Source organism: Alternaria metachromatica (genome assembly GCF_023757995.1).
Source record: "Alternaria metachromatica strain BMP 0045 chromosome Unknown scaffold_2, whole genome shotgun sequence".
NCBI classification, from domain to species: domain Eukaryota; kingdom Fungi; phylum Ascomycota; class Dothideomycetes; order Pleosporales; family Pleosporaceae; genus Alternaria; species Alternaria metachromatica.
The window spans coordinates 361,225-375,013 of record NW_026055493.1 but is presented as its reverse complement, the minus strand read 5'-3'; the positions used below and the strand labels follow the sequence as shown (position 1 = coordinate 375,013).

Genomic DNA, 13,789 nt, shown 5'->3' with positions numbered 1-13,789 from the left:
ATGGGTGTTCAGGACATTGTGGACAAGAAATTAGGGGCGATGTCGGTAGCGGAACAATTGCGCTCTGTTCCAGCGGTTCCTCCCTATCGTGAATGGTTATGCGATGCGCAACTACGCGAGAATGTCAAGGACATGCGGAGAGGGAGGAAAGTCGCACACGCGCCGTGCATCTGGTACCTGCCAAGGCCGAGGTGGGGCGATGACGCTCGATTAGCTCCCGCGACTTTTTGGTCCCTCAGCAATTAGCTGCCTATACACGTCTAAACATCAACAACAGCTCGCTCGCACTGCAATCACGTATCGGCATTCTCTTCTTCTGTTCCCATAATAAGCACCACACACCGCATTCCACGAGATCCCGCCATGTCACTCCAACTCCTCGACAGCGCCCCCAAGGCAGACGACTTCACCCCGCTATCAGAACACCAATCTCAAACCCCGACTTCCTTCTTTGGCGCAAAACCCGTCCTACATGCTCATTATGAGGGCATGACTCTGGTGACAGCTGCCGATCAGCTTAAACAAGATGCCGCATTCAGCAAATTCAGCTCGAAGCGCGAGGGCGAAGAGGATCTGGTCGAGGGCGTTGACATTTGGGTGTCTTCAGAGTAGGTCCGGCTGCTGCTTAGCCATGAATCATGCTAATATGTGACTGCAGAAATGTCGTTTTGTTCCAGAGCACACCCTCGCCCGTCGGCGTATCCATCCCGTTCCCGTCCCTTGCGCTCCACGCAACGATGAAATACAAGTCCACCATCGAGGCGCTATACGTAAATATTTCGCTCAACGATGCCGAAACCGTAAACGAAGACGATGACATCCACATGCTCGAAATCACCGTACTGCCACCATCATACACTTCGAAACCAACCGAGACATGCATCACAGAGCTGTTCAATGCGCTGAACACTTGCGCTGATCTGCATCCCGATCCAGATGGCAGCGACGACGATGGCGATGACATACTGGATGATTCAGCGCCCGGCGCATCGGGTTGGATAACAGCGGAGAACATGGATGAATACATGGACGAAAATGGCAACTTCAGCGGCATGGTCATCGGCGAGGAGCTGGGTCCCGGAGCTGGAACAGTAAGGGCACGGGAAGACGTCGATGGAGACGCTAACGGAACAAACGGTGCGAATGGACACGAAGAAAAGTACTACCGTACTGGATAAATGTGTATGCATGTCAAGAAATAAGGGAAATCGAAAGAGTCGAAAAGTATTATAAGAAGGATACCCGAGATAACACCAGCAAGTGGCTGCACTTCGGTGGCTGTGAGTGTCCACTCGTTTCGCCCTGTTCAGCACAATCACCCTCACACCTTCAGCAGACCACCTTTGCAACGCAGGGCAGTAACAGAGGACGTTCACCTCGCCATCCCCATCTCCAACCTCTTCTCGCCCCGCTCAACATCTCTCGTATAAACTGGCAATGGTTCCCGAACCACGCCAACTTCCAGACCTCTCTGTTCGTCGTTGATCATTCGTCTCGCTCTATTTTGCCATTCCGATCCCCCTACTTCGCGTTTACCCATGACTTTACCGGCTTTCACATTACGTCGTAAGCGGCGCTGGTACAGGAGGTAGGTAAGAACGATGACACCGAGAAGACTGATGATGAGCCCGACGATGATAGCTGTGCGGATCGATTCCTTGCTAGGTGCTTGAGTAGGCCGAGGGCGCGTGGTCGGCATATTAAAAGATTCGAAAGGATAACACCCGGTATGCAATGTGCTGATGGGCTTTTGCTTATGGCGAGGAGTTTTCGAGTAATATACAGGCCACTTGTACACAGGGACCTCCGATGACGCGAACAAAGATTCTGCTCTGCCTAATAACGAAACACGAAGTATGTGAACATGCAGTTAAGATTTTCTTGTCCTCTGGATCAGCTAGTCTCAGCAGTTAGTTGCTTTATTGAACTCACAACAGTAGTGACTCACAATACAATGAAATCGTTCGTCACGAAACAAGCTCACGATAGACCATGTATAGCAATTGTGTACAGTGGCGGAAGCAAGCGTTGGTAACTCTGCTCTTCACATAATTTACTGAATCTACGCCATAAGGCTGACCTCTGACACAGCACAACGCATACACCGATCTGACCCTCCACCATCTTCTCAGCCTGACCGTTTGGCCTTACTTCCACCAATCAAAATCCAATGCATTCGCCAAAAAATCCCAAAAGGCGTTTGTCCAGATGCAGGTTCGACGTACCCGCCGGATGTGTCGAGTTTCTCCTCTTCTCTGCGTTTGTAAGAGTGTCGCTCATCGCCGTAGTTGGTCATAATGCTGAGCCTCAGGCCTTGGCTTGGAAAAGAAGTGATCTGGAACGTTTGTCGGTGGGGCTTGATACGCTGGCTGTCGAGTGCAGGAAGAGAAGTAACATATCGTCGGCTGGAAAGTGGCCTCCAACGCCAGGACGCCACTAATGTTTCTATCTTGTTGGAGACTGTGGCAAGGCCGGGTACGGAACTCGCGAAGGAGGGTTTGCAACAGGTGGAGGCTGCAGTACATCGGCGTACATTGGTGGCCATCCTGATAATGAACTGCTATTCGTGTGGGGTGCAATCTCTGTATGCGCACGTCTATCCTCTCTCACGGCTTCGTGATATGCTGGAGGCAAATCTTCCAAGGGTGCTCCTTCATTGTCCTGACCTCCACTGCTCCGCCCTCCCTCGTCTTGTCTTGCTCCAACTAGATTTCCACCATCTCCAATTCTACTGTTGTGGCTGTCTCCCCCTTGGGCACTTCTAGCTTCGCCGTACAGCGCTTCCGCATAACGCCGTTCAGCCGATACCCCTTCTTCCGCAGCCTGCTGGCTACGCAACTCGCTTAGGAGCATTGGCCTCTTTCTTTCTCGTGCTTGAGAGTATTGGGGGTTATAGCAGCATCTCAGTAATGATAAGATAACGATGACTGCAATGACAATTCCGATAATGATTCCAACACGTTTGCCAATCGGCCAGCCATACCATCCGTCCGTCCGACAGCGGTTGAACTTGGATTGAATACAAGCACGAATTTGATATCGAGCGTGAGGTGTGTAGGCTACACCCGAGAAAGATGCATGCAACCAGTCTTGAGTCGTTGAAGGGGCAGGAGACACGGTAGGTTTGGAAGGCGACACGCCGGTCATGATTGCTGCTAAGGTGGCTCGGAAATGAAGATGGGCGCCATTACATCCAGTAATTCCAGCAGGATGAAAGCCATGCTATGTATACCTCCAGGTATCGAGTCGCATATTTTCAGCTTATACAGGTTAGGGATACCAAGCATCGTATTCCTATCGATCAAAACGCCACAGCGTATGCAAAGCTTGGGGTTTCCATCTCGTGCTTCCTAACCGAGCTGGTGCAGTTGCAGGATTGGCGGGAACATCATGTCATGAACCTGCAAGCGCACTCTGATCAGCCGCGTGACCTTGAGACTGGGCTGTCGTTGCCCGAACACCCGGATGTCAGCCCTGTGAGGCTGATTTTGGCCGCATATCCGCTTGCTGACTTGGATGGGTGGTGTCGCGCCTCCACCGATTATTTTGCCAAGCCGGAGGAGATCTGAAGTGGAATCTTATCGTAGACCTGCTATCGGAAAGACCTGTTCCAAGGATGGTGTGGCATATTTGTTCTGTATCGAAGGTTTTGCTTGATCCAGGAGATTCAGTATTTAGACATTCTCGTTTACTAGCAGTGCCAATGAACGTGAATCCAGAGATAGAGGAAGCGCCGCCAGATGCTCGCGTCTATGTGTATACCAATTTGCAATGTCGACGTTCGTCGGTGAGATTGGAAACCTGATTTCAGAGGTGGCCTAGAGGTACGAACGTCTAGGAAAGCAGCAGGCATCGGCGGCGCATAGATACGTTTCTGTCGACTGCGTAAGATGTCGAGTCCCTGGCCATCATGTAAGGTAAAATTGTGTACTTGGCCATGCTTAAGCGTTGCAAGAGGGACCGAGGGAAGGAAAGACATGCCGAAGCTCAACGCATCGCGGCAAGGCTGGGTACATCATAAAAGGCGACAACGATGGCAGATAGAACAAAACGGCATGCAATGCCACAGGTCGGCGCTCAATGCTAGACGCGATAGGCTATGGGCGCAAGCTTCTTAAGGACGGTCAAGTCCTGCGACACGTTCGTCCCAGGTAACCGCCCACCTTACGCGTCACCATGCGCCCTCCGGAGACATCCGCGCCACACTGTGGCTAGCCAATCAGCCACACCGGGACAAGGATCATGACGTTGAAGCATGAGCGCTCAGTAAGGTTTACGCATGGGCGTGATGGCCTTTAGGTTGTTTATAAGACCTGAGAGTCCCCGCGAATAGCTAGTCGCATACCTTTACCAACTCGAGAAGTCACACAGTCCGGCGTGCGACATCAAACGCAGACAAACAGTCATCACCTGTGCATACATCAACTATCGCAGCGCATAACCAAGTACATCACCACAGCGCGAAACAGAAGCCAGTCGCAAATATGATAAAAACGCTGCTCTTGATCCTCATCACAATCTTCAGTAAGCTTTACTCCTTCTCTCTTCCGATCAAATTTCAACTAACCTGTCCACAGTCCCACCCCTCGGTGTCTTTCTCGTAGCGGGCTGCGGCGCCGACTTCTTCATCAACCTACTCCTCACAATCCTGGGCTGTAAGTATCTTCTGTCAAACCGCTCACAAGACATACGCTGACATCTCCTGCACTCAGACTTTCCCGGTCATATCCACGCCTTTTACGTCGAATACGTGTACATCAAGCGACGCGACGAGATACGCGCGGGCATTTACAACGCGCGTCCTGCACCGGGTGTGTACAGTCAGAAAGTACAGAATGGAGGCCACAAGAGCGTGCCTATCGCGCCTGCGCCTGCGGGCGTAGAGGCAGGACATGGGGTTGTGCCGGCACAGCAGGGTTACGTTCAGCAGCAGCCACAGGGATATGGAACGGTGCATTAGGTTGTAAATAGAGCAGTTTAGGACCAGGTCCCACAATAGAACAGAGGGGTCGTCAGTCTGATAGGATGTGTTAGTCGCATTCAGAGGGGGAGCGTGTCTAATGGGCTTACGCTTGGCTTTTGTGATCATCATTCTCGCGTTGTTTGTAGCACAACTCACTTATCTTGCTTCACGCTCAGGCTGCAAGTGATCATGTCCTTGACATTGCTCGTAGTATTGTACATATATGTACAGTGTTCTTATAATGGTATCCAGAGAACCTAGGTGAGGCAGTGTAAGACGCTCTCGTGGGTCTACCTCTTCTTGCCCCTGCCCTTCTTCTTGCCACCCATCATGGCCGCTGCAGCCCCGGCACCCTTCTTCTTCTGTCCCTCGGACGTACCCAGGGCAGCCTTCTGCCTGAGGTACATCCTGACGACGTTCTCCACGCTTCCCCTGTCGTGCTTGACAGTCCTCATGTACGTCAACCTGGCGCGTCTTGCCCTCTTGGCTGCCCGCTGCACAACCTCTATACCCTCTACCAATGGGCTGTATACCTTGTACCACATCTCCACGCCGACACGGGTAAGCTGGCCGCGCAGGAGGATAGCAGTGTCGGTACCGCGACGGCGGATGTTTATGCATACGCCAGCGAAGGGATCGCCGGTGCGTTGGCGCACAAGCAGGATGTCGCCGACTCGCGCGCATTCTGGGTTGTCCTTTGCGAAAAGGCGGGTTCGTGCTCCGGTGGGGTCGAGGAGGCTGATCTGCGAGGCGTTCACGGCTGAGATGGGGTTGGGACAGGTTTTCTTGATGTTGAGCGTAGTGGGCTTGAAGACGGGTACGCCGAACTGGTGGCCTGTGGGATAGAGTCAGCGCTTTCTTCGTCGGGAGATGACCGCCATGTGCCATTGCAATATCTTCCAGCATGCGGCAATGTGGCCAGGCATCGAGGGATGGCCGTACTCAATTGGTGGTCTACGCTCTTCTGCTTCATCACCGGCTGCCACTTGGAGTCGATGGGCTTCTTCTGTTTCCGGCGCTTCATTCTCACCAGTTCCCCGCTTTTGAACTGGCCATCTTCTCCGTACAAATGCGGATACAAGGCTCTGTGCAACCGCTGGCTGAGATCCGGCTCCTGTGTTGACAGCCGCTGCTCACGCCTGGCGGGCAGTATGGGCGTCGTGGGCGCTGCATCGACGGCGACAGTCTCGGTGCTTGCGAATCGTCTACATCGCACGGCTCGGAAGGCGACTCGCTGGGCTGTAGCCCGCGTGCAGGGTATGACGGCTGACATTGGCGGGCGGAGTTGCAGTCGTCGCCGCATAGAGTCCAGCTTCATGAAATTCGAGGTCGCTTATGTCAGCAATCGTCCGTCCCGCATAGCCCAATTGCCTGGCCCCCCTTCACAACCACATGCGTCACTAAATGCCTCGTGCGATTCATCTTGGCAATTTTCGGTATTTGTGTATCATTTTCGTCTTGGCTACAGTTCAAACACCGTCGCAATGCACCGATCGTAATCGGTGTGAACCTAGCCCGTACACCCACATCGCTTCCATGAAACAGTCAAGTGGACATCTCCCTAGTGGAGTGATTAAGAAAGGACTAACTTTTGAAAATGCAGATCACCACCGCCCCTGGTATACTGCAGTGTATGCACACGCTGAAAAAGGCAGCCCAAACACCATGCTTGCGCGATGTCGAGCGAGGAAACCACGTGTGGTCAAGATAACGACATGGACCCGCAGAAAGAGCCCGGGATTGCCGCCCTAGGCATCCCATCACCATGCATTTTACCGCTTTTCTACCCCGATACTCCAAAGGAAAGGTAAGGCCAGACGCCGTTGAGATGCTACCGTCCGACGCCGAGGGAACCAAGGGGACATGTCGAACCGAAGGAATTAGAGTCGCGCCTGGTTGAGCTGCTCGCTTAGACCCAAGACAACGTTGGAATGCTGAAAAATCTCGCCCTGGAAGATGAAGCCAGCCGTCAGCAATTGATCTGTTCAAAGTCGATCTCGATCTCTCTCCTAGGCGTCTCTACCTCTTCCATCCAAGTGAGACCGTTGGCAGCCTCTTCCACAGGGAACACCTCCTGGGCATACTCCTCCATGGATCGGTTTCCCTCCCACAGTTCAAGGGATACCTTGGGAACGTCTGGCTCAAGATCGGGTCCAAAGTACGGTGCGCCCTTCTCGCCCAGTGTGTACTCCAGCGCGGAAAGGTGCTCCCGATAGCCTGTAGGTGTGGGCACGTTGATCATTATGGGGCCCCGTTTGTAGCGGACTGGTCTCCGGAGGCCCGTACTGAAAGCTTTACAGACTTCTCTCGGGGTCATTGACGCAAATGCAAGCGGAATCCTGAGTCAGTCAGTACATAGTCCAAAATTATACGTGCCCTACAGGTATTTTGTGATGCAGCCACGTCATGACAGCATGCGAGAAAACAGCGGAAAATTTTACAGTCGACCACGAGTGATGCTAAGCCACCAGATCGAACCACTGTGGAGACTGTCCGCATGATGTGGACCGGGATATGCAGACGCAGAACACGCTTACCGCTTGCCATTCCACTTTCGTGGACCTTCCTTAAATAGTTGGTAAATAGCTGGTCCTATATCATGTTCCGAGTCCAACCAGGGCAGAGGCTGATCCGGGTGGAATGGTGCTTGCCAGACGAAACTTCCATCGTACTGGTGCTCCATGCGGAATAGCGGGAAGTCGAGACCGGTAAAGTTGTTGTGGTAGATGCCGCAGTAAACAAAAGTTGCTGGCAGGCCGATTTGGCGGATGTACTGTTCGACGGTGAACTTGGGTGCCCATAGTGGTAGTGATCTCCAGTTGTTGCCAAAGACAGAGTGGTCGGGCATGCTAGAGTAGATGTAGTGTTGGATTCCGGCCTTCTTTGCGGCATCGGCAAGCGATCGACCAATCGAAACTTCGTCTCCCCAGTGCGTGGTATTTATGAATGCGCATTGCGCGCTCTTGAACAGATCGTCGAGAAATTTCTTGTCTTCCAGCGCGCCAATATAGACAGTGACATTGTCCAATTCCGACAGCTCCCGCGCAACTATTCCGTTCAAGTCTCGCATCTGCGCTCGTACTTGCCATCCTAGTGCGGCGGCCACGCGAATGAAGCTCGCCGATTGGCGGCCATTGCTGTTGATGGTAACGACGGTCCTTTGCATTCGTGTATCTTTGAGCGAGAATCTTGGGCGAAAAGATGTGCTTTAGAGAATTTTTTTCGCGGTCCTGTGGAAGTTGCGACTTTCGGAAGGGTGGTTGTGGGTATATAAAACACAAACAGGGCCAAGGCGCGAGGATACCGGGCAGTCGTCACCTGGGGCTCCGGGAAGTAGGCAGTAGCTCAATGGCGGGTGAGGGTGAGATAAGGACTTGGTGTAAGGGTAGTGGTAACCTTGGGAGGGATTCGGTTCGGCGGCGTCAGCGATGCCGGTTCGGCGGGCAGATAATAACGTGCTTGCGACGCACAAAGGTGGTCAAGCCTCTGATAGTGCGATCGATGGCAGGCACGTGAGTCGCTTTATGCAGGGTTGCGCGAAGCTAGTCGTCGTGTTCTGAGGTTGAGGTTGCGGTCCGATTCCTTTACCTTTGACGTAGACACACGCAATGTTTAAAGAGCAGAGCTACGGTCAAAGACGCCGACCGGAGAAACAGGAGAAGCTCGAAACGAGCCGTTTTTTGTATGACATTACAGCCAAGTTTGGGCTCGTCATTTGCATTGCTGGGAAAAGCCTTACCTAATAGTCCACCCGCAAGGGCGAATAGGCTCCGCTTGACATCGCGAACACCTGACCGCGGCCAGTACTTACCACAGTTGGCCAGTGCAATATGCCCGTAGTGGTCCACTCTATCACTCGAGACTGTTCGAGTTGCTCTACTGGGCCATGGCGGAACAATCTCGCAGGATCGCCTTTCGTTTTTCGACACGCCATACTACCTAGGTATGCATACACAAGCGAGCAGCGTGCACTATCATCCGACTGCAACGAGCTTGGTAGGCTAATTCATAGACGAGCGCTCCACATTCGAATCTGCTCGTAACGCAAAGAAATCGATGAGGGGCAGTGTCTGCGAGTCAATGCGGGGATACACTAAGTTCAGGGACCGCGAATGACGGATATATGGAGCCGTCAGAAACCGCTGCGCTGTACACGTTGCTGAACTCGGAGCCATCTACCGTCACCTGTAGGAAACGTGCTATCAACGAGTTACCCCGAGTGTAAGGGACATCACGGTGTCGGTTCTTGGCACAGAGATTTCTTTTACTAACTGAAACAAGCTCCCGAGGTCTCCATGCCTTTAGCGGGACGCCCTGGTCGATGTACATCTTCAATCTATATGTGGACACGCACTTGAATAACTTCCCCACACGCATGGCGGGTCTATCCAGCACCATCGTTTGGTGTATACCTTCATGTCCACGTCGACCCCGGCCATACCAGCGTTACCGCACAACTGCGGTCGACCACGAGTGCTCCTATCAGCGGCAAGATTCCGAGTGGGTTGCGCTCCATGATAGCAGCCGGGATATTGTCGCGTAACTCCAATGATTCACCTCTGTCAACGCCGCAGCATTCGTCGGGCTGATTCCGGTGCGTCACCAGACTCTGGGGACCAACGTGCCATATATGGCGACATTTCGAGGCGCCATGCATCCGTCATATAGACAATTCGCTCGCTAGGCTGCAGCCAACAAGCAGCCACAATGAACCGTGCTCCCAGCAGTGCTCAACGTGCTGCACATTTCAGCCAATCACACGGCTCCAAACTTCAGCGTTGCCGTCGCCCTCTGACGCATGCAGCTTTGCGGCACTGACTTCATCGCTGTGAAGATGGGCTCCTGCGTCGATTAATGTCTGTACGTGATCTGGTAAGCCAGCCGCTGCGGCCAAGAAGAGCGGGGTATTTCCTGATCGGTTTCGAAGATGCACAGAGGCGCCTTGGGCCAGAAAGTCGCGCAAAATCTCAACGTTGGGGCTTGTTGCCGCAAGATGCTACACCGGCACGTCAGCAAGGAACGCAATCTCGCTCAGACGGATTAAGTCGCTCCAGAAGCGAATGCAATGCGGTGATGGGCTGGAAGATAAGCGACTGCGTCTCACCGCACTACTGGGGCACAACTGTGAGCTGTTTGGCTCTGTCCCTCTGAGCCGGCGGCGTCTCGTTCCTTTATCTTGATAATGGTGTATGCGTTACGAGCCGTGCTGCAAATATGGTGCAACCCTTCCGATACCGGCGCTTGTATGATACAGGAACAGTGAAGGTCTCAAATTGCGTGCTGTTGTTGGAAGGTGACTCGGAGGGCAGAGATAGTCATAAGGATGCTGAGTGGATGGAATGGCACTTACTACAGGGCTGTTCATTTGATAATCTGCGTCGTTCAACAACCAGCGAGGCTCTCCTCGAATTATGTCTTTTGTCGCTTGCAGGTCGCCCTTTTGGACAGCATAGCCGAGTGCGGTGAGACTTGAAAGCTCAGGGGTAAGGACACCACTTCTTGATGGGTGCTCGAAATGTGTCCTTGTGGTCTCAGTGAGCTCGCCACGTAAGGAAACGGACATGCGCTTCGCAACCTCTTCGGGGGTAGCATCCGGTAGCGCAAGGAGGTATGCCAGCTTAGTGAGCGCTGCCTCTGAGGTTAGATCCTGACCGAAAACGACGCCTGCACGACCGAGGTACGCTCCTGGGGCGTACAGGGCGCTGACACTGCCACTGAGACATTGTGTTACATTCACAATCACGATCCCTCTCTTTACCGCATCCGCTAAGCATCGCGTCATTGCGCTGTCTGGTCCTCCGGGAGTATTTCCGGCTCCAAAAGTTTCCAGTACCAGTCCTTTGAGGCCTTCCAAGCGTAGGACTGCATCTACCATTGCAGGTGTAATACCTGGGAACACACGCAGGCAAGCTACGTGTGCTGTATCCAGACTGGTTTGTATAGTAAAAGGTCTTAGATCGACAGACCTATGAACGCGATGCCACAGGACGTTCGTCTTGGTAGATGAGACAGTGGCCAACGGTGGTAAATTGGGGCTACCAAATGCGTCAAAGTCTTCTGCAGATACTTTGGTCGCGCGGTTTCCTCGGAACAACTTGAAGTTGAAAAATAGACACACTTCCGGTATCATAAAATGCCCAGCAATGATCAGAGAATTCAGGAGGTTGTCCTGTGCATCGGTTTGCAAGTTCATCATTGGCGCTTGAGATCCCGTCAATATCACCGGCTTCCCCAGATTATGGAACATGAAACTCAACGCCGACGACGTGTACGCCAGAGAGTCTGTGCCATGCAAAATAACGAAACCATCGAAGAGTTGGTAGTTTCGTTGGACCGTCCGGGCAATCTGATCCCAGCCAGTCGAGTCAATAGAGCTGCTATCGAGCAACTTCTCGAACTCGAGCACGCAGTATCGCACGCGGCGATCATAGGTGCTGACTGGAGTTCTAAGACTTTGAACGGCTTTGCGTGTGCCCTTGTCGTCGGTAACAATCTCCAAAGGCTCGGGGTACGATCCATCATTGAAGACTGGTCTGGGTGCAAGTCCGGCTTTGAGGAAACCCCGCGCAGGTACCAGTCCGTCTGGAGATTTGCGCATGCATATCGTGCCGCCTGGTGAGGTCAGTACGGACGAACATATAATGTCTACTTCATGAATATATACCCGTTATGACGATCAAGACCCGTGACTCTGGCAGTTGCAGCTCGGGATACTGGTCGTCCATCTCGTCCACGCGCTAGAGGATCGAAGTTGTCGTAGGGCTTATCTTTGTTAGGCGGAGACTTGTGGATGCGAGCAAGCTATTCGGTGCGAAAAAGTAATGCTGTGAGTGGTAGCTAGGTTCTGTCGATCGAGATCCGTCTGACAAGGTAGTGGCTCTGAAGGTTCGTCACCATCCGGTACCGCACAAAGCAAAAAAGATAAGAGCCACCTTGGGACTCAGTCTTGGCAAGATAGCGAGTAGCGTAGCGCAATTCACTCGCAGCGATACCTACTGTCCATCGGAGAAATGTTGTAAATCGTCGTGATCAAGTTGCGCTTTCTCATCGGGCCGAAGTGGCAGGTTCGACCATGCGACCCACCTTTAGGTATTCTGATTACCCCTACAAAATCGTCCGTATTACCCCTTCGAAACTCGAATCTATTACCCCTACGAAACTGAAAATTTGCATCGCGAAGCCAGGTCTGATCATGCTCGCGTTAAGAAGGCCCGCAGCCGCATGGGAACCATCGGCTTAAGAGATCCACGCGTTACGTCACGAAAACCGCAAAATTTAGATGCGTACAGTACCACGTGTGAACGCGATTGGAAACAGTATCTACAGTACCACTACCGCATAAGTCTCTGTCATGTCTGCGCCTTGCACTACTTTGACTTTCATCAGCCTGGCCCAGACCTCACGATGCGCCCTTCGCGGCTTCCTTGGCAGCATTCGCACGCGCCTTCTCTAAAGCCTTGACTTGTTCCCAGTTGTTTTTCACCCACTTGAGCACAGCGTCTTTGTTCTCCGCCGATACAAATTTGGACCAGATTAAAGGCTCACCAAGGTTGGGCTCAGACGAAATGCGCGGCTCGTTATCCTGGAACACGACCCAACGCCTCAAGCCCTTCAGAACGAGAGCGAGAGAGTTGCTCTGTATTGGGACTGTGACTTTGATCTCCTTCCAGAGCTCTTCTTCCGCTGTCTTGAGGTGATGATCTCTTATCATAGTGTCGTACTCATCCTGCTTCTTGAAAACTGCAAGAGCCTCTTCCAGTACTTGCTGCTTAGTCCACGTGTTTGCATCACCTCTGTCGGGATGCGCTGGCATGTAGTCCTCTACAAAACGCTGGTACATGGGCCGCTTTGCTTGCCGGGCTCGATCGTTGTGCTTCTCGACACGCCCTTGGAAGATTTTGTGCGAAAAGAACCTCCCGCTGGAAGCCCAGTCAAAGAGATCGTCTTCATCCTTGAACCCTGACCAGTATTTTGCGACATCCATGCCGTAGAAAGCGATCGCGAGATTTGGATCTCGTGTGAGAAATAGTAGAGCTTTCTTCTTGTTGTATGGCTCAATCTCTTCGACTCGTACATGCAGGCCCTGGTCATTGCAGGTGAGACCCAGCGGACGATGAGAGACGCCAATGATTTGCACGAGGTCAGCGTCGCCTTTCATGAAGCGCGTCCATTCGAACAGCTCAGCGCTTTCCGGGGTTTCATCTCCAACTGAAAGTTCGACGTCGACTTGCACGTGTGCATCTGGTATTTCGGGATGTCGCACCGCGTAGGAAGAGGACCCGCCGCGTGGGAGATGGATATCGGCGTCGAGAGTCTTCTGTATTGCTGCCCATATCCCCTCTTTGGTGTTGGGTGGCCGAATGCCTTCTACCAAGAAGTCGATGTCCCCATGGTCTGTCTTGGCTGGAGCGTCGCGCGGGACGACAACGCGTACGAATAGTGTCTCTAGAAGGCCTTGATATTGCGCGGAGAGCGTCTTGTACAGTGATGGTAGCAGGCGAGGAACCTTGATAGGTTTGCCGGATTCCGTTGGAACATTTGCGAATGCGAGACCTCCCATGGCTACCTAAGTAGCGAAGATTGCGCAGATCGTTGTCGGGCCTGGTAGAAGCGGATTGCGTGTTGTTCTCGTTGGACTCTGATTGCTATGACTACAATCGTCGAACAGAGGCAGTAGCGAGCTTATATGGCACTGTGGGGTATCGGGTGTTGCCTATCGTGAATGTACCAGAGCGCACTGCCACGAGCGAAGCTGTGGCGGAGTGAATGAAAGCAAGTCATCTCTGTGACTCCCAGCCACCCTAAGGGCCTTCTGCTGACGTGCCC

The 13,789-nt window shown here is 52.8% G+C and overlaps 6 protein-coding genes across 6 annotated transcripts; 2 read left to right on the top strand and 4 right to left on the bottom strand.

Moving 5' to 3' along the window:
• Positions 1–363: 363 nt before the first annotated feature.
• J4E83_000937 (uncharacterized protein) lies at positions 364–1,178 on the top strand (the record flags this gene model as incomplete). The annotated part of the gene is made up of 2 exons (XM_049327894.1): positions 364–608; positions 659–1,178. 2 exons carry the CDS (start codon positions 364–366, stop codon positions 1,176–1,178), a joined length of 765 nt encoding a protein of 254 aa, XP_049192412.1.
• Positions 1,179–4,484: 3,306 nt separating this feature from the next.
• Positions 4,485–4,960, top strand: J4E83_000936 (uncharacterized protein; the record flags this gene model as incomplete). The annotated part of the gene is made up of 3 exons (XM_049327893.1): positions 4,485–4,524; positions 4,578–4,655; positions 4,713–4,960. 3 exons carry the CDS (start codon positions 4,485–4,487, stop codon positions 4,958–4,960), a joined length of 366 nt encoding a protein of 121 aa, XP_049192411.1.
• A 293-nt stretch (positions 4,961–5,253) lies between these two features.
• Positions 5,254–6,236, bottom strand: J4E83_000935 (uncharacterized protein; the record flags this gene model as incomplete). Its single annotated transcript, XM_049327892.1, has 2 exons — positions 5,254–5,798; positions 5,906–6,236. The coding sequence occupies 2 exons, from the start codon at positions 6,234–6,236 to the stop codon at positions 5,254–5,256; spliced, it is 876 nt and encodes a 291-aa protein (XP_049192410.1).
• Positions 6,237–6,932: 696 nt separating this feature from the next.
• Positions 6,933–8,129, bottom strand: J4E83_000934 (uncharacterized protein; the record flags this gene model as incomplete). Its single annotated transcript, XM_049327891.1, has 2 exons — positions 6,933–7,302; positions 7,501–8,129. The coding sequence occupies 2 exons, from the start codon at positions 8,127–8,129 to the stop codon at positions 6,933–6,935; spliced, it is 999 nt and encodes a 332-aa protein (XP_049192409.1).
• Positions 8,130–9,710: 1,581 nt separating this feature from the next.
• On the bottom strand, positions 9,711–11,688 carry J4E83_000933 (uncharacterized protein; the record flags this gene model as incomplete). The annotated part of the gene is made up of 3 exons (XM_049327890.1): positions 9,711–9,959; positions 10,314–11,575; positions 11,628–11,688. 3 exons carry the CDS (start codon positions 11,686–11,688, stop codon positions 9,711–9,713), a joined length of 1,572 nt encoding a protein of 523 aa, XP_049192408.1.
• Positions 11,689–12,362: 674 nt separating this feature from the next.
• J4E83_000932 (uncharacterized protein) lies at positions 12,363–13,523 on the bottom strand (the record flags this gene model as incomplete). Its single annotated transcript, XM_049327889.1, has 1 exon — positions 12,363–13,523. One exon carries the CDS (start codon positions 13,521–13,523, stop codon positions 12,363–12,365), a length of 1,161 nt encoding a protein of 386 aa, XP_049192407.1.
• Between the last annotated feature and the right edge of the window lie 266 nt (positions 13,524–13,789).